The 20,020-nt window shown below is 43.9% G+C and overlaps 1 protein-coding gene across 16 annotated transcripts in view; it reads right to left on the bottom strand.

The window, feature by feature from the left end:
- Nucleotides 1-20,020, bottom strand: part of PTK2 (protein tyrosine kinase 2) — a 779,173-nt gene that overhangs the window by 347,836 nt on the left and 411,317 nt on the right. For all 16 annotated transcript variants that reach the window (XR_004538103.1, XM_033930844.1, XM_033930848.1 and 13 more), the window contains one exon: nt 13,754-13,838. Coding sequence is in view for 15 of the 16 variants with exons in the window: in XM_033930844.1 (XP_033786735.1) it covers nt 13,754-13,838 (85 nt within the window). In the remaining variant the exon portion in view is untranslated. The remainder of the gene's footprint in view (nt 1-13,753; nt 13,839-20,020) is intronic.

Genomic DNA, 20,020 nt, shown 5'->3' with positions numbered 1-20,020 from the left:
GCAGGTTGGGATGAAGCAGAGATCCTTGACTCTGTGTGAGCAGAGATGGAAAAACTGGTAGAAGGTATGGTTCCCTGCTGCTGAGTTGAAGTAGAAGGGAGTACCAAGGTTGCCTCAGCCACCGAGGAGCAATTAGAATAATGGTGGCATGGTCATTCATCAACTTGACAAGAATCTTAAGAATGAGAGGGAATGCATACAGGAAGAGATTCGTCCATTCCAGAAGAAAAGCATCTGCCTTGAAGCGATAAGGAGAATAGATCCTGGAGCAGAATTGAGGCACTTTGTGGTTGTGGGGAGCTGCAAAGAGTTCTATCTGAGGTGTTCCCCACTGTGAAAAAATGTGATGAAAAGGCGAGGAATGGAGTGTCCATTCGTGAGGTTGCAGAAGATGACTCAAGTTGTCCGCCAAGCAATTTTTCGCTCATTAGATGTAGACAGCTTTGAGGAAGGTGTTGTGGCGAATTGCCCGGTCCCAAACCTTCAGAGCTTCTTGACAAAGGGAGGATGATCCCTTCCCTCCCTGTTTGTTGACATAATATATGGCGACTTGGTTGTCAGTCCGAATGAGGACTACTTGGTCTTGAAGATGTTGAAAAGCTTTGAGAGCCTTGAAAATCGCTCTGAGTTCCCACAGATTGATGTAACGCTGATGATCTGTACTGGTCCAGTGGCCTTGAGTATAGAGATGAGCGCCCCAAGCGTAAGTCGAGGAATCTGTTGTGAGGACCTTCTGATGGGGGGGGGGGGGGCGTTTGAAACAGCAAGCCTCTGGAGAGATTGGAAGAGAGCATCCACCAGCGGAGAGACTCAACATAAAAAATGCCTCTGCTGGGTCAGACCAGAGGTCCATCATGCCCAGCAGTCCGCTCACGCGGCAGCCCATCAGGTCCAGGACCTGTATAGTAATCCTCTATCTATACCCTTCTATCCCCTTTTCCTTCAGGAAATCGTCCAATCCCTTCTTGAACCCCAAAACCGTACTATGTCCTATCACGCCCTTTGGAAGCGCATTCCAGGTGTCCACCACCCTCTGGGTGAAGAAGAACTTCCTAGCATTGGTTTTGAATCTGTCCCCTTTTAATTTTTCCGAATCCCTCTCGTTCTTGCAGTCTTCGAAAGTTTGAAGAGTGTGTCCCTCTCCACTTTCTCTATGCCCTTCATGATCTTGTAAGTCTCTATCATATCCCCTCTAAGTCTCTGCTTCTCCAGGGAAAAGAGCCCCAGTTTCTCCAATCTTTCAGCGTATGAAAGGTTTTCCATACCCTTTATCAAGCGTATCGCTCTCTTCTGAACCCTCTCGAGTATCGCCATATCCTTCTTTAGGTACGGCGACCAATACTGGACGCAGTACTCCAGATGCGGACGCACCATCGCCCGATACAACGGCAGGATAATTTCTTTCGTTCTGGTGGTAGTACCCTTCTTGATTATACCTAGCATTCTGTTTGCTTTTTTAGCGGCTGCTGTGCACTGTGCCGACGGCTTCATTGTCTTGTCCACTATTACCCCCTAGTCCCTTTCATGGGTACTCTCACTCAATGACAGCCTTCCCATCATGTAGCTGTACCTCGGGTTTCTGTTTCCTACGTGCAAAACTTTACATTTCTTTACATTAAACTTCATCTGCCTTCTCGTCGCCCACTCCCCTAGTTTGTTCAGGTCCCTTTGTAAATATTCACAGTCTTCTATAGTCCTAGCCCCATTAAATAGTTTGGTGTTGTCTGCAAATTTTATTACTTCGCACTTCGTCCCTGTTTCTAGATCATTTATAAATACATTGAATAGCAGTGGTCCAAGCACCGACCCCTGTGGAACACCATTCGTGACCCTCCTCCAGTCCAAGCAGTGGCTCTTCACTCCTACCCTCTGCTTTCTACCCGCCAACCAATTCCTGATCCATCTGTGTACGTCTCCTTCCACCCCATGGTTCTTCAGTTTCCGAAGTAGGCATTCATGGGGTACCTTGTCAAAGGCTTTTTGGAAGTCTATGTATACGATGTCAATGGGGTCCCCTTTGTCCATCCGTTTGTTAATTCCTTCAAAGAAGTGCAATAAGTTCATCAGGCACGATCTTCCCTTGCAGAAGACCTGTTGGCTTGTTATCATAAGTTTATTCCTTTCTAGATGCTCCTCGATGCTATCTTTTATCAGTGCTTCCGCCATTTTCCCCGGGACAGAGGTCAGATTTACTGGTCTGTAGTTCCCCGGGTCAAGTCTCGATCCCTTTTTAAAGATGGGCGTAACATTGGCTATCTTCCAATCCTCCGGGATCACGCCTGTTTTCAGGGATAGATTACAGACTTGCAGTAGTAGTTCCGCTATTTCCTCCTTTAGTTCTTTCAGTACCCTAGGGTGGATTCCATCCGGGCCCGGTGATTTGTCAGTTTTTAATTTTTCCATCTGCCTGTGTACATCTTCGAGGCTTACTTCCATGGATGTTAATTTTTCTGCTTGGTCTCTTTGAAGATTTGTTCAGGTTCTGGTATATTAGATGTGTCCTCTTTTGTAAATACTGACGAAAAGAACCTGTTTAGTCTTTCCGCCACTTCTTTCTCCTCCTTCACCACTCCCTTCCTATCTCCTTCATTCAGCGGTCCCACCTCCTCCCTAGCCGGCTGCTTCCCTTTGACATATCTGAAGAACGGTTTAAAATTTCATGCTTCCCTGGCTAGCCTCTCTTCATATTCTCTTTTTGCTTTTCTAACCACGAGGTGACATTCTTTTTTATATTTCCTGTGTTCTTTCCAGTTCTCTTCGGTTTTGCCCTTTTTCCATTTCTTGAAAGAATTCTTCTTATCCCCTATCGCTTTCTTCACTTCTTTAGTTATCCATGCCGGGTCTTTTATTCGGCTCTTTTTGCACCCTTTTCTGAATCTGGGGATATACATATTTTGCACCTCGCTCACCGTGTCCTTGAATAAAGACCAGGCTTGCTCTACAGTCTGCCATTTCTTTGAGCTGTTCCTAAGTTTCTTCCTTACCATTACCCTCATCGCTTCGTAGTTTCCTTTCTTGAAGTTAAAAGTTGTCTCTGGGTTCTCTTTCCCTTCGGTATTCCTACTTCAACTTTGAACTTGATGATATTGTGATCGCTGTTTCCCAACGGTCCCACTACTTCCACTTCCTTTGCAGGTCCTCTTAGCTCATTTAGGATTAGATCCAGAGTGGCATTCCCTCTCATCGGTTCTCTGACAAGCTGATCCATGAAGCAGTTCTGAATAGCCTCCAGGAATCTGGTCTCCCTAGCGCATTTTGAGTTTCCAAGACTCCAGTCTATCCTGGGATAGTTGAAGTCTTTCATAATAATCGTGTTACTGCTTTTGCATTCTCATTTCATCTCGGCTTCCATTTCTTCATCAGTAGCTTCGGTTTGTCCAGGTGGACGATAGTACAGGCCCTTTTATCTTGGGCCCTTTCCTTCCTGGTATTTTAACCCATAGCGATTCCAATTTGTTGGTCGTCGCTGCTGTGTCCACTCTGGTCGAGTGTATGCTTTCTTTTATGGATAGGGCTATTCCCCCTCCTTTCTGACCTGACCAGTCCTCACGATAGAGTTTGTACCCCGGCAGTGTTATGTCCCATTTGTTTTCTTCATTCCACCATGTTTCTGAGACCCCAATGATGTCTAGGTTTTCAGTTTTGATCATGACTTCTAATTCCCCCATTTTGTTCCTTAGACTCCTTGCATTAGTATATATGCAATTTAAGTCCTGGTATTTTTTTGTCTTAATTTCCTTTCTCTGTGCTTCGATCTTTATTTTCTTCCCCTGTGCTACAATCCTCTTACCCTCATCTTCTGGGTCAGTCAACTCCCCTGTGCTACAATCCTCTTACCCTCATCTTCTGGGTCAGTCAACTCCTGTGTTTTGCCCGTTGTTTCTTCCCAGCATTTTTCCCACTTAGTATCTTCACGAGATACCTTCTTCCGAATCGTCGACACTTGGTCGACTGTCGGCTTTCCCCTTCTTTTTAGTTTAAAGCCTGTTCTATTCCTCTCCTGACGTTGTTTGCTAGAAGTCTAGTTCCCGTCGTGCTCAAATGCAGTCCATCTCTCCTGAAGAGCTTGCTCTTGCCCCACAACGTTGTCCAGTTCCTCAAAAAGTGGAACCCCTCTTCCTCACACCATCTCCTCATCCATGGATTTATTGATTGTAGTTCCGCATGCCTCTTCACATCTGCCCTCGGTACTGGCAGGATCTCTGAAAATGCTATCTTTTGAGTCCTCATCTTCAACTTCCTTTCTAGAATCTTGAACTGTTCTATCAGTGCACTTCTACTGTAGTCCCTCCTGCTGACATCATTTGTCCCGATGTGGATCATTACTATAGTCTCTTCGGTCTCTGCTCCTTCTAGGATCTTTCCAATTTTGTCCACGATGTCCTTTGTTCTCACTCCTGGGAGGCAGGTCACCAGTTGATCCTCTCTCCCACCTGCTATGTGGCTGTCTACATGCCTAAGGATTGAGTCTCCCACTAGGATTGCAGACTTTCCCTTCTTCAGTTTTCGCTCCAGTCGCAGGTCTATGTCCTCTGAGTGCTTCGCTGCTTTTTCTTCTATGTCCTTGGTATGCTTAGCTGCTGCTTCTTCTGGGCATCGACTAGACCATTCCTCCCCTTCCTGCGGGATTCCTCTGTGGGTTTCTTCCTTAGAGTCATCTTCCACTTGTTCTCCCACCCATGTTGGTGTGTCTTCTTCTTTCCTCTGATGTTTGTGTTCTTACACTCTCCTCCTGTAGGCCTCCTCAATGAATTCCTCGAGTTCTCTGATTTCTTCCTCAATGTGTCTTCCTCTCATGAAGTCCTCTGCTGTCCTGAGTGGGTCTTCTGTGATGTAAAGTCCTTCCAGTTCATGTATCCTGCCCTTCAGTTGCCTGACTTCCCTCTTCATGCTTTTCAGCTCCTGACACCGACTGCATACATATGACTGCCTCCCCGAGGGGAGGTAGTCATACATATGACAGACTGTGTAGAATACTGGAAAGCTCATCTTCTGGATTCCCTCTGCTTCCATTGCAGTCCGCCCTTTTGTAGTACTCTCTTTTATCTCACTGGTTCCTTTTTGCTTATGTATGTGCCCTCTGTTGCTGCTTTGCTTTTACTTTTATGTACTTGTTTGGCTATTTAGCTGTGTTATTTGTTGGCTTCCTTACCTTGATTGCCCTTCCTTGGGTGTGTTTACTCAGCCCTTCTTGAGGCCCTTCGCAAAGGCGCTCTCACTAAGGCGAGCGCCTTTGCCCCTCGCCTTCGCTGTGCGCCGAACGGCTACGCGCCATTGGCCCCTCTCCTTTTAAGGAGGAACTTCGTTGGTCGACGTCGGGGGTGGGCGGAGCTAACTCTCGCCGAATCCCCCTGTAGTCTCCTGCCGCTACTTCTCTTTTTCTCTTGTTTCTCTCTTTGTTTTCTGTTTCCCTCTCCTTCTGCTTCTATCTCCTACTTTCCCCTTGCTCCTGCTTGCCTGCCCAAGCTCTCACTGACTCCGCTCGTTGGCCCCTCCCCTTTTAAGGGGAGCTTCATTGATTGATGTCGGGGTGGGCGGAGCTAACTCTCGCCAACTCCCCCTGTAGTTTCCTGCCTCTGCTTCCCTTTTTCTCTTCTCTCTTTGTTTTCTGCCTACCTCTCCTGCTTCTGTCTCCTACTTTCCCCTTGCTCCTGCTTGCCTGCCCAAGCTTTCACTGTCTCAATGAAGGAGTGACTGCAATGTGTCGAGAAAGTGGGTCTCAAACCTGTGCCATTGAGATGCCAGGGTCCACTGAGGAATTCTGAGGTGAAGTCTGGGAAAAGGAGTCACGCATACAGTGGAGGCCTTGTGACCCAGAAGTACCATCATGTGTCTCGCTGATATGGAGGAGCGGGAAGACACTGTATGACAGAGTTGAAGGAGAGCTTCCAGACATGGTTGCGGAAGGAATGCTCTGAGTTGGATAGTGTCCAGAACAGCTCCGATGAATTATAGATTCAGAGAGGGTTGAAGTTGGGAAAGCTGATTTCGAATCCCAAACTCTGTTTAAACCACGTAGTCCGTTGGGTCCCTACAATAACCCCTTGAGATATAGGATCTTTGATGAGCCAGTCGTCCAGATAGGGAAATACTTGATGACCATGGTTTCTGAGAGCTGCGGCTACCATTACCAGGCACTTGATGAACACTCTGGGAGACGAAGCCAGGCCAAAGGGCAGCACTCTGTATTGATAATGCAGATTCCCCACCCGAAATCTGAGATATGGACGGGAGGCCGGATGAATGGGAATACGAGTATAAGCCTCCTTGAGATCCAGAGAGCATAACCAGTCATTCTGATCTAGGAGGGGATAAATGGATGCCAGGGATAACATGCAAAATTTTTCTTTGACTAAAAATTTGTTGAGAGCCCTGAAATCCAGAATGGGCCGCAGATCGCCCGTCTTCTTCGGAACAAGGAAGTAACGGGATTAAAACCCCCTCTCTGCTGTTCCAAAGGAACTGGCTCGATGGTATGGAGACGAAGCAGAGCTTGAGCTTCCTGAAGAAGAAGGGTGGTCTGTGATGGATTGGAAGGATACTCCAGTGTTCTCCCCAGAAATTTTTTCCAGCCGGGTGGCATGAAAAAGTAGCCCGGTGGGGCGGGACAGGGAAATTTGGTGGTGGGGAAAATTAAGGGCTCCTTTTACTAAGCTGCAATAGCGTTTTTAGCGCATGCAGAATTGCCACGCTAAACAGCTAGAACTAACGCCAGCTCAATGTTGGCATTAGCGTCTAGCATGTGCGGCAATTCTGCACGAGCTTAAGCGTGCGGTAAAACCGCTATCGCAGCTTAGTAAAAGGAGTCCTAAATGTGTACTATTTGTATTAGTTAATTATTATTAGTTATTTTCCAATGCTCAATATGACTGCCTTTCTTAAGGTTTGGCACTTGTTCCATAATATATATATTAAATTTAAGAAGTATCCAATTCTAGAAGTGAATAATTAGATAGTTGCCCTCTTTCAAATGGTATAGAGCAGCATCTCTTAAACTTTTTTAACTCCGGTACACTAAATGCAGTAAATGTTTTTCATGGCTGGAAAAAATTTCTGGGGAGAACACCAATACCGTTAGTTTTCAAGGTCCAATCACGTCAAAGAATGATGCTTATCTGGGTAGTTGTATAATAAAAAGAATGGATAAGATAACATGAGAAGTGAAATTGTCATGAATCAGAGGGATACATACCCTGTAGGTCCTAAAAGCAGGCTTGTGGATTAGATATAAACTATGAAGGCAGTGGCATACCTAGCATATGTGACACCCGAGGCCCATCATTTTTTGACACCCCCCATCTGTATGAAAAACATGATTTTTAGTAACAATCCACACATCACACAAGAGTGTACCTAGGAAAAGGCAGCATCTTACATATTGCAGTGAGCAGTACATCAGTACACCCATTGTAAAACTAAACAAGCCAGACTAGTACAGATCAATCCTACACAGTCAATCCTAACTGAAAACCATGTCTTTCGAACACACCTTCGCCTAGTATGGAATATGTAATCACAAACTAACCCCTCTCCCTTTTACAAAACTGTAATGTGGTTTTTAGCCATGGTGGTAACAGTTCAGACTCTCAAAGAATTCTGAGCAATTACCACCATGGCCAGTGCTAAAAAAAACGCTCTACAGTTTTGTAAAAGGGGGGAAAAAATAGAAAAACATAGACAAAGTTTAAATTGAACCACCAAGATGCTGGACTCTGCATACAATGCAACACCACAGAAACAGCGATGCATCTCCCCTAAAGCAAAAAAATAAATAAATATAATTTTTTTCTACATTGTCTTCTCTGGTTTCTGCTTTCCTCATAGTCTTGACACTCTCTTCCTTTCATCCACTGTCTACCCTCTCTCTGCCCCTTCTATATGGCATCTTCTCTCCTTGTATTCCCCTTCCATCTCTCCCTTCACCCCTATTATTCTAGCATCCATCTTCTTCCCTTCCCTCCTTCAATGGTCTGGCATCTCTCTCCTCTTCTTCCCTTCCCTCTCCCATACCTCCATGGTCTGGCATTTCACTCTCTCCTCTACCTTCCCCCCACTTCCATCAGCATCTGCCCCTTTTCTTTCCCTCCAACCCAATTCCATCCAGGATCCTTCCCCCTTATGTCTCTCTCCTTTCCCTGCACACCAATTCCATCAGCATCTGCCCCCTTTTTCTCCCTCCACCACCCTTCTATACTCCTCTCTCCCTCCAAACCAGCAAGGTCCCATGATGACTGCTTCTGTTGCCTCTGCCTCTGGAAGATGTAAGTGACGTTGGAGGGGGTGGGCCGGAAGACCCAGGGAGTTGCAGAAAGGTTCTGCAATGACTGCAGCTGTCGGTCCTCCCCTTCCGACGTCACTTACGTCTTCCGGAGGCAGAGGCGGCAAATGCAGTCATCGTGGGACCTTCCTGCACTTCAGTGCGGCTGCTGACTCTGCTTCAGAATAAATACGGCAGCAGTGCTGAGGTGCAGGTGCCATTTAGAGCATCTTGGAAGGTTCTGGATCCAGCCGGCTGTGTACCCCCCTAGGGCTGGCACCCGGGGCAGTCTGCCACTGTATGAGGGGACAAAAAATAATAGAAAGAATGGATAACTTGACCGATTTAGACATGTCATACAATTATAACCACAAAAATGTCATAAAATGTAATTCTAAACTCAAAAGACTCCAGACGAAAAGCAGACTATAGAAAGTAAACCAGAAAAGACCAAACCCATAGTACTAAGATCCAAATGCTAAAATCGGACATGTCCATTACGAAGAAACGTGTGGATCACTGCTAATTATAACGAGTGAGTCTTTAAAATATGAGACGGTAACAGATAGCCAGACCTGGTGGACGGAAGTGACAAATACTGGAGCCAAAACCAGAGCACCGTGATGCAACTTGAATATGGATACCTATTTATACTTTTGAGTAAAATTTCGATAAGAACATGTCATAGAAAAGAATAAATAATGTGTAAACTAAAAACCAAGAACAACATATTGTAACACCGAACTCAGAATTAATGAAACAACATGCTAAAAGAAGTTAACCCCCCCCTCACTACACCACTTGATTAAACTAAGGAGCGATGTTCTAGAGCAGGGGTGCCCACACTTTTTGGGCTTGTGAGCTACTTTTAAAATGACCAAGTCAAAATGATCTATCAACAATAAAATTTTTAAAAAAACCCCACAAAGCACACTGTACGCAGAGAAAATGTTAATAATCTGGGGGGGTTTCAAAGAGGTCAAAGCAGATGACTCTATGCACTGTCACCTCGGTAACAACCATACAAAAATAGATAAATACCCCCCTCCCTTTTTACTAAACCACGATAGCAGTTTTTAGCGCAGGGAGCTGCGCTGAATGCCCAGCGCTGCCCTCGACGCTCATAGGCTCCCTGCGCTAAAAACCGCTATTACGGTTTAGTAAAAGGGGACCATAGTGTAAAATATAGACAGCAGATATAAATTCAGACACATTTTGATCAGTAAATTTAAAATAAAATAATTTTTCCTACCTTGTTGTCTGGTGATTTCATTTGAGTCTCTGGTTGCACTTTCTTCTTCTGACTGTGCATCCAATCTTTCTTCCCTTCTTTCAGCCTGTATGCTTCCTCTCCTCCTGACCTCATTCCCCTCCCCCCAACTTTTTCTTCCTCTCTTCCTGCCCTTTCTTTCTCTCTTCATGCCCCCTTTCTTTTTTTCTGTTTCTCTTCCTGCCCTCTTACTTTCTTTCTCCTTGCCCTCCCCCAAGCCACTGCCAATGTCACTGCCATAGGGGAACAGGCCCCAAAGCTGCTGGCCGCCGTCTCCCAAGCTCTCCATACTTCAGGCCGACCAGCATTCCTCTCCCTGATGTCAATTCTGCCGTCGGAGAAGAAGACTGATCGGCCCAAGATCACAATCGATTGGGGGAAATGCTGCCGGGTCCTGCCTTCGCGGAAACTGAAAGTAGGCAGGACCCGGCAGCAAGAAGAGCAAATGGAAAGCTTCACTGACCTATCTACCGCCTTAGCCCGTAGCGAACTTATGCTTCAGGGATCTAACATGTGCGTGCCGGCTTCCCTTCTCTTCCCCCCCTCCCCCCCGGACATAACTTCCAGTTTCGGAGGGAAGAGAAGGGAAGCCGGCATGCACACATTAGAGCCCCGGAGTATAAGTTCGCTATGAGCTAAGGTGAAATCTTCAAGCCGGCTTTTTTTTTTTTAAATGTTGAGCAGCAGCGGCGGAAGCAGAATTTAGCTGGGCGGTCATCTAAATTACCTGGGCGGACCGCCCAACTGAAAGGCCCTAGGGAAAACACTGTACTCTCTTGGAGGAAGCTCTGGTGGAACCTGATTGAAATTAAGAGAGTATCCGTCCCTGATGATTGACAGCACCCAGAGGTTGGATGTTATTGTCTCCCATTGGTGGTAAAAATGATGGAGATGACCTCCAATAGGGAGAAGAAAATTCAGAGACAGAACGGTGGAGGTTATGCTCTGTTTTAAACAGTCAAAAAGGCTGTGTAGCTTTAGCTGCAGCAGAAGGTTGAGGTTTCTGTTGCTTCTGAGTCTGCTGTTTCTTGGGAGGAGGGCGAGTATAAGGAGCCGCTCTTGGAGCAAAACGCCTCTGGTAAATAGGAGGAGGGCATGCAGGCTAGGCAGGAGCAGGCTTTGGCTTAGGTCTAACAATAGAAGCATAAGATTTTTCATGGTCAGACAATTTCTTGGTAGCTGCCTCAATAGATTCATCGAAGAGGTCATTGCCTGCACAAGGAACATTAGCCCAGCGGTCCTGAAGATTAGGATCCATATCAATGGTACAAAGCCAGGCAAGGCGGCGCATTGCTACAGAACAAACAGCTGCCCTGGCAGACAACTCAAAGGCATCGTAAGAAGACTGAAGTAGATGTAATCTGAGCTGTGATAGAAAAGCTATGACTTCTTGAAATTCAAAGTGCTTTTGAGTGTCTAAATAACTGAGAAATTTAGGCAAAAGAGCAATGAGGAACTCAAAATAAATGACAAAATGGAAATTGTAATTAAGGACTTTAGAGAACATCATGGCATTTTGATAGATGCAACGTCCGAACTTGTCCAAAGTTTTCCCTTCCCTTCCAGGAGGAACGGTAGCATAAACCTTGGAAGGATGGGACCTTTTCAAGGAGGACTCCACAAGTAGGAATTGGTGAGAAATGTGAATTCTCAAATCCTTTGCATTGGAGAGTTTTATATCTGGAGTCCAATTTGCCTGGAACAGCTGGAATTGCATAAGGAGTTTCCAGGCATCTGGTAAAAGTCTGAGACAAAAGCTTGTGAAGAGGAAGCTTAAGTGACTCTGCCAGAGATTGAGGAAGATGCATGACTTCGAGATACTCCTTAGAGTATTTGGAACCAGCATCCAATTGAAGATCCAAGTCAACAGCCATCTGATGAAGAAAAGATGAGAAAGATAGCTTGTCCGCCAATGCCTTGCCTCAAGAAGGACTCGAGGTCGTCGAGGCAGCCTGGGTCGAAGATGATGCTTCGGCATGAAACAAGGCATCAAGAGAACATGGAGACTTGGACGAAACAATCGAAACTGCTGAGTCCTCGAGGTGCGGAAGTGAGAACCTCGATCGAGGAGTCAGTGGTCTAGTAGAACTGGAAGGTGTAGATCAAGGCTTAATCGAAGAAGGGCGTTCTTTGGTAGAAGAGGTATGCCTGGACGTATGCCTCGAGGAAGGCCTCGATCGTCTGTGGGAATGATGCTTGGAAGCAGACCTCAAGGATTGAGGAGACTTCGCCTCGGAGATAGAAGCAGTCAAAGCCACCAGGGAATGGATAGGGCTGGAAGCTGTGGATCGAAGATCCAGAGGCTTGATGGAGGAACCTCGATGCACTCCCAAAGACTCTGCTCCTTGTATAGAGTGTGAGGATTCCTGTTGAGGCACTTGCAAAGAATCTGCTCCTTGCTTTATGTGCATAGATGCCAGACCAGACACTCGCAGAGACTCTGCTCCCTGCATAGAGTGTGTAGGCTCAGACTGAGGCATAGGAAGAGGCTCAACCTCGAGGGAGTCTGCAGAATGCCCAGGCTGGATTAGAGTAACAAGCTTCGGTCCCATGTTAGTAAGGAACTGAATGAACTGTTTCTCTAACATGGTCTGGAAAGAAGCCGGCAAGGATGGATCCGCTTCTGAAACCGGACCACCTGCATTGGCTGGAGGTTCCAGAGAGGCAGTGGAAATGTGCTTTGACTTGGAAGTCTTAGGCACCTTAAGCACCACCGCTGGAACTTTCTGCTGAGCTATCTAACCTGAGGATACAGGGGAAGATACAGTAGATGTCGTCGAGGAAAGAGCTGCTGCAAACGAAGAAGGTCTGATAAGGCTTGAAGTCGAAGCAGTGGAGGCAGGAGGACCCTCGGTCGAAGGCGAGTCCGAGGTCGAATCCATCCTGAAGAGCTTTTCCACTGAAAGTAGACGACGTTTAAGAGCTCGGGGTTGAAGAGTAGCACAGCACTAGCATGACTTTGGGTGATGGTCTGGCCCAAGGCACTTGAGGCACCCACTGTGTGGGTCCGTGAGAGAAATCGCATGCTGGCACTGGCTACACTTCTTGAAGCCTGTTGTTGGCCGGGACATAGGAGGAAAAATAGCCGCCGCAAAGTCGAAGCCTCTGGGCTGCGGCCGAGCGGCCTGCCCCGGCAGCCGAATGGAAGAAAGAAAAATTGTTTTTTTAAAAAAGAGAAATAAAAGAAAAACACAGTGATTCGTGAAGAAAAAGAACACAAACTGCAGTGAGAAAAGGCACAAAGTAACAAAGTTAAACACAGAGAGTCAAAGATGGACTTCTTGGCTCCGCGGAAAACTGAGGAGACATGCCCTGTGCTGGGCGGGAAGGCACTCGCGCATGCGAGGTGCGGCTGACTCGAAACATCTAGTTTCTACAAGCAAGTCTGTTTGCGAGGCTTCCGCATCGGGGCTCCATCGATGACATCACCCATATGTCACAAATGTTAAATATAATCAAAAATCAAAATCAAAATAACAAAATGATAAACTTCCAGTGAATGTGAATAATCCCGATATGGGGTGTCAGATATGACCAATTAAAGCAAGACACTTCAACGGTCTGTCAATTCTTCAATCATCCCCAATGGTTATAGCATCGTGATATATTTATATTTTCTTGAAACTTTTCAAGAAAATATAAATATATCACGATGCTATAACCATTGGGGATGAATGAAGAATTGACAGACCGTTGAAGTGTCTTGCTTTAATTGGTCATATCTGACACCCCATATCGGGATTATTCACATTCACTGGAAGTTTATCATTTTGTCACCCATATGTGACAATAGGCTGCCTGCTTGTCCTAGGATAAAGTACTTTTCTTCATTATTTTTACTTAATTGTGTATAAATCCCCAGTTATGTATAAATCCCCAATATACTGTTCCATCCCCACTTTTTCAGTCTTTGAAGTGACTTACCCAGCGTTCAAAGGAGCAGGCTGGGATTGAACTTACAATCTCAGGGTGCAGAGGCAGCAGCTTTAACCACTAGGCCACCTCTGAAAGAATCGAACCTCGCCTGAGCTAGGCATCAAGGAGCAAAAATGAATCCTAGAGAAACACTGAAGTTCTTTCCAATGTGTGCTACTTATAATACATTTCAATCAATCCTATATATATATTTTAAACTTGTAAAGTGAAAATGGTCAAAACCACAGCTAAGCATTGGGACAAATATATAAATTTAAATTAGCAGGTTGTTAATGAAATATGAGACTTACAAGCTTCCTGCAGGAACTTTTCTCTCACGCTGTCAGAAGTGCAGTTTTTACATGTTTTAATTGCAACAGCCAAAGCTGGGTTTTCCTGCATCAACAGTACATAAAGAGAAAGATATATCACAAAGAGATTAGAACAAATTAAGAAAAAAATACTTATCTCATTTTTATTACTGTATGATAATGTATTTGGGCATTGAAATTTGTGTGTTAACAAAAATGATAACAGAAAAGCCACAAGATCAAACGGGATACCCCTAACATTAGGGTTGTCCAGAAAAACCTAAATTGCAAAATCATAAATTTGATTGTGCTAGATCAGAAAATAATAAAAAAATGTTAAAGCTGATTACATAAAGCTCTGCTTTTCTTAAAATTTGTTATTATTTTTGTTTAATGGAACAAAGTTCTTCGTATTATAGCTACAACTTTTATGTTTTCACTCAGCAATGATACATTGATAAAAAAGAAAACATTGTATGCAAAATATCTAGCAGTATTTTATTAAATAAATCTTCAATATCGGCAATTTACTATCGAAAACAACAGAAATTTAACATACTTCACTAATAACTAAACACGTATACAGTGGTACCTCGGTTTACGAGTGCACCGGTTTGCGAGTGTTTTGCAAGATGAGCAAAAACATTTGCAAACTTGGTGCTTCGAGCTTGCCGAGCTGTACGAGCGCCCCCCCGCGATCCTACATACCCCCCCCCCCCCCCCGAGCACAGCAATGACATCCCTTACTCCGACTGGGCACCCCTCTTCTGGCGTGGCCTGGGCTGGGCATCGGAGACCTCCCTCTTCTGGGCTGGGCCGGGCTGGACTGGCTTTGAGCATTTGCTCATGCTCAAAGCCTTCTGGTCTCGCTCAGGAGCGAGCTAAGCTGAAGGTGGACAAAGTGAAGGAGCCAGATGGTTTACAACCGAGGGTACTAAAGGAACTTAGGGAAGTTCTGGCAGTTCTGCTGGTGGACCTTTTCAATGCTTCTCTAGACTTGGGAGTGATACCGGAAGAATGGAGAAGGGCAGATGTGGTCCTTCTCCACAAAAAGGAAGTAAGGAAGAAGAAGGGAACTACAGGCCAGTAAGTCTGACTTCTGTGGTAAGTAAATGAATGGAAACACTTTTAAAACACAGAATAGTGAACTTTCTGGATCCAGTGGATTATAGGACCAGAGGCAACACGGATTCACTAGAGTTATGTTTTGTCAGACAAAGCTGATCAACTTCTTTGACTGGATGACCAGAGAATTGGATAGAGGAAGTGCGCTAGATGTGGTGTATTTAGATTTTAGCAAAGCCTTTGACAGTGTTCCACACAGACATCTAATAAATAAACTGAGTGCCCTCGGGATGGGCCCCAAGTGAGAGACTAGGTCAGGAACTGGTTGAGTGGAAGGCAAGAGGGTAATGGTCAATGGAGATTTCTCTGAGGAAAGGGATGTTACCAGTGGTGTGCCTCAAGATTTGATTCTTGGATCGGAGAAGGTTATCATGCCGCTGTACCAGGCCATGATGCGCCTGCTGAAAGGTCACTTGGACATACAAAGACAGAGGCGTGAAGAAGGTACAAGAGTTTTATTTACAGCATGCCGGACCCTTGTGCAGTGAACAGCCTGCTTACAAGAGTGTTAGAAACAGGAAATGCACGGACTTTTATGCCCTTTTCACTAAGCATATGCAAACTAATATATGCAAAAACTACAATTTTCATTTGTTACTTCTATAACTATTTCTACAATTATTATTGGTCCTAAGCCAGCACTTGTGATAGGTTCAGGGGTACGACTTATGGTCCTATAGGAAGCTAATTCATTTATCTGCTTATCTAAGCCTTGCAGTTCTAAATGTTACATGTTCAGGAGGGCAGGGTACATCATGGCTCAAACTCTTTATCTATTTAGCTTACAATGTGGTAAGGCAGGGACAAACATTTTAGGCAGATGATGTCAGTAGATTGTATACTGTTTCCAGCTATGTAGGCCACAGCAGTATTTCAAACAACAGTTAACCATTTCATGACCCTACACGTCCAACACTGGTTGCCATACATGAAAAAGGACATAGTACTTCTCGAAAGGGTCCAGAGAAGAGCAGCATAAATGGTTAAGGGACTGGAGGAGTTGCCGTACAGTGAGAGGCTAGAGAAACTGGGCCTTTTCTCCCTTGAAATGAGGAGACTGAGAAGGGACATGATCGAAACATTCAAGATAATGAAGGGAATAGACTTGGTAGAAAGAGAGAGATTGTTCACCCTCTACAAGGTAGAGAGAACGAGAGGGCACTCTCTAAAGTTAAAAGGGGATAGATTCCGTACAAATGTAAGTAAGTTATTCTTCACCCAGAGAGTGGTAGAAATCTGGAACGCTCTTTTGGAGGCTGTTACAGGGGAAAGCACCCTCCAGGGATTCAAGACAAGGTTAGATAAGTTCCTGCTGAACCAGAACGTATGCAGGTAAGGCTAGACTCAATTAGGGCACTGGTCTTTGACCTAAGAGTCACCGTGTGAGCGGACTGCTGGGTACGATGGATCACTGGTCTGACCCAGCAGCAGCAATTCTTATGTTCTTAACATTTTTGTTAAGTGATAATGCTGAAGGTCTTACTGGTAAGATATGGCTCTTTGTGGATGATACCAAAATCTGCAATAGAGTAAACACCCCTAAAGTAGATAACTTAAGGAAGGACCTAGCGAAGTTGAAGAGTGGTCTGAAATTTGGCAGCTAATATTTAACACTAGGAAATATAAGGTCATAAGGATAAAACAGAGATCCAAGATGGCGTCAGGTACCTGTTGACTGGAGGGACGCTGTGAGAGTTGCCGATTGCTGGAGCGGATTTTCCTGCTGGGATTTTTCCCGCGATGCCTAAGAGAAGGGGTAGGAGTGCTGCTGTAGCCTTGCAGCGCTCCAAGGTTCCCCCCCTCTCGCTACTATTGAGCAGTTCCTGCAGCGTCTTTAAAGCGAGCCAGTAATGTCGGGGAGTGAAGCTGAGCTGGAAGTCCCTGGGCTGGAAACAACTCTGAGCTCTGACCAAAGGCATCCTCCTCCCCCCTCCCCCACCCCGCTGAGTGCTAGCTCACTACGCGAAGGGAGTGAGCCAGGAGCGGCAGCACTCCCTGAACGAGAGGCTGAACCATCTGGAAGCCAACTAATAGAGGTCTCCACGGACTGCTTAAGCCCTGAGACTATACCAGCAGCTAGATTATCATTGGGAGGAGATGACCAGGAGCGGTAGACAGAAGGCGAACAAGGTGAGCCGAAACAAACATTACAAGGAATTTCCTTTCACTTAGAGAAGCCAGCAGAAGTTACCCTGGACTCAATATGGGACTTGGTTTCCAAACTAGGAGACTCTTTGACTATACAGATTAAAGAAGGTGAAAAGAACTTAAAAACTCAGAAACAAGAGATAGAAGAAAATAGACAAGAAATTTCTAATGTTAAAGTTAAAGCAGGAGATATTGAGAAAGAAGTGACTATGATTAAACAAGTTCAATCGATAATAATAAAAGATAATCAGATTATTAGAATAAAATTAGAGACAATGGAAAATAGTTATAGAGCTAATAACCTACGCTTGCTGAATTTTCCAAAAGTTCCCTCTATAAGTCCAAGGGAAATGGTAAAAAGGTACTTCATGGAGATTTTGAAAATCCCCGAGGATTCAATACCTCCCTTTACTCGGGTGTATTATTTGCCTGGTAAAGTATTGCAACAGCAAGCAGAAGATCAGAATTATCAGAATCAGGATCCTCAACTAGATCTGACAGCAATTTTGGAAGTATCTGATAAGGATTTGACTAAACCAGCAACTCTCCTACTATCCGTGGCATTATTGCCAGATAAAAAATGGATATTAAAAATGTTTTTTTAAAAATAAACATAAGGAGTTTCTAGGTTTAAAAATTCAAGTTTTCCCAGATGTTAGTAAAGAAACTCAAAACCACAGACGACAATTCCTTTTATTGAAGCCAGGTGTCACTCAGTTGGGTGGTATTTTTTTCTTACGCTTCCCATGTAAATGTATTGTAAGGTATCGAGATAATAATATGTCTTTTTTGAACCGGCTCAACTTACAACCTTCCTGACACTGAAACACCTGGAAAAAGAAGGAACATCAGACTAGTAAATTAGAGTTATGCTCCTTGAACAAATCACAGATACCTTTTTTCTTGCTTAGTATAATCTTTTGATTTTTCCTTAATGTTCACTTATAAATTCTTGGATCAAAAATGTGGACTTGAGATTGTTTGAAGAAAAATTAATGTTTAAAAAACTTTTTCTTTTCTTGTTCAAATGGTGTGTTAACATACAATCTTTCTGTATAAAATGTTTGAATTTTGTTAAAATGTAAAATTAATAAAGAAAAAAAAAAGAAATATAAGGTCATGCATTTGGGCTGCAATAACCTGAGAGAAAGGTACAGTTTAGGGGGTGAAGAACTTTTGTGCATGAAAAAGGAGCGGGGCTTGGGAGTGATAGTATGTGATGATCTTAAGGTGGGCAAACAGGTTGAAAGGGTGACAGCAAAAGCTAGAAGGATACTAGGGTGCAAAGGGAGAGGTATGGCCAGTAAGAAAAAGGAGGTATTGATGCCCTGTATAAGACTCTGGTGAGACCTCATTTAGAATATTGTGTACAACTCTAAAGACTGCACCTTAAAATTATATAAACAGAATGGAGTCAGTCCAGAGGAAGGCTACTAAAATGGTCAGTGGTCTTTGTCATAAGGCACATGAGGACAGACTTACAGATTTCAATATGTATACTTTGGAAGAAAGGCGGGAGAAAGAAGATATGATAGAGACATTTAAATACCTATATTACATAAATGCGCATGAGGTGAGTTTTTTCATTTGAAAGGAAGCTCCAGAATGAGATGGTATAGGATGAAGTTAAAAGGTGATAGGCTCAGGAATAATCTGCTTTTTTTTACAGAAATGATGGTAGAAGAATGGAATAGGCTCCTGGTAGAGGTGATGGAGACAGTCAGAATTCAAGAAAGTGTGGGACATGCATGTGGAATCTCTTAGGGAGAAGAGGAGATAGTCGATGCTGTGGATGGGAAGACTGGATGGGACATTTGTTTTTTATCTGCCATCATATTCTATGTTCCATTCACACCATAGAACCATAACATCCAGCATATATTTCTGCCTGGCCTTTGTCTTGATGTGGGCCATTTGCCAAAATACAGTGACTACCAGCAACACTGTAGGTGATTTCTTCATCTGAAATGCTCTTCTTGATATTTTCCTGATCAAGGCAGAGATGCAAGAAATACTTCATGACTTATCTGCAGGTAGGCAACTTAGACTCTGTAATCAAATACGATGAGTGTCCAATGAATCAAAATTCATTCACTGCTCTGGTAACTGGCCTTGAGGATTTCTCAGATGAAATTGGTAAAACCAGAAACAACTTATCTTTGTAGGATTTTCCACTTCTAGTTGATATGTTCAGTTACTAATGAAATGTGCTACTGTATTTAGAAACTTAAAAAAATATACCTCAGTACCATAACATAACTCAAACACTGCTCTGAATAAAAGTGAACATACACTTATCTGATATTGGGTTTATGTAGGTGCTGGCACCAGATTCAGCAAGTCATTCTTGTCTATCCAAACTAGGTCCTTTAGGTTTTTATGTGGATTGCTTAATTGTACCTTTGGAACTTTGAAATTCTCAATAAAGTCCATTTCAGGAACATCGTCACTCCATAGTGTTTTTTTGGTTTATATCCAAACTCAGAACATGCCTAGAACTAGATCTAACTATGCTTGAGTAAAGGTGGTGGCGCTCAGAAACATATCTACATCCATTGCATAATGATAGCATTTTCACCTGTTTAGTGCAAAATTACCAGCCAATTTTAATGGAAAAATGGATTTTGGTGGCACTTATATTCATTAGTTTTGAGCGACCACAGAATGGACCTAACAAATGTGCAAAAAATGTTTTGTGATCAAGCACATACAAATTCATGGGAAAAGTTCAATTAGTAAATTTTCTCCAACTTTAGGTTTTTCAGTAAGTAAAATACAGAAGTGGGTGTTATAACCAATGATTTCCAAACACTAATGGTTAAAGCAAAATAGTTTATTCAAATGAAAGCTTGAGCACATTAATCCAAAAGCTGATATATGTACTGGAGTCAAAATATGTTTCAAGTTTATTTATATTTCATATACCACACATTGTATGAAGTCTTTGATGAGTAAATCTTTTGAATATGTAGGAACCAAACTTTGGAATTATCT

This window comes from Geotrypetes seraphini, chromosome 2, assembly GCF_902459505.1.
Source record: "Geotrypetes seraphini chromosome 2, aGeoSer1.1, whole genome shotgun sequence".
In the NCBI taxonomy this organism is placed as follows: Eukaryota; Metazoa; Chordata; class Amphibia; order Gymnophiona; family Dermophiidae; genus Geotrypetes; species Geotrypetes seraphini.
Note: the sequence above shows the minus strand (reverse complement) of the source record. Positions and strands in the feature narration are given on the sequence as shown.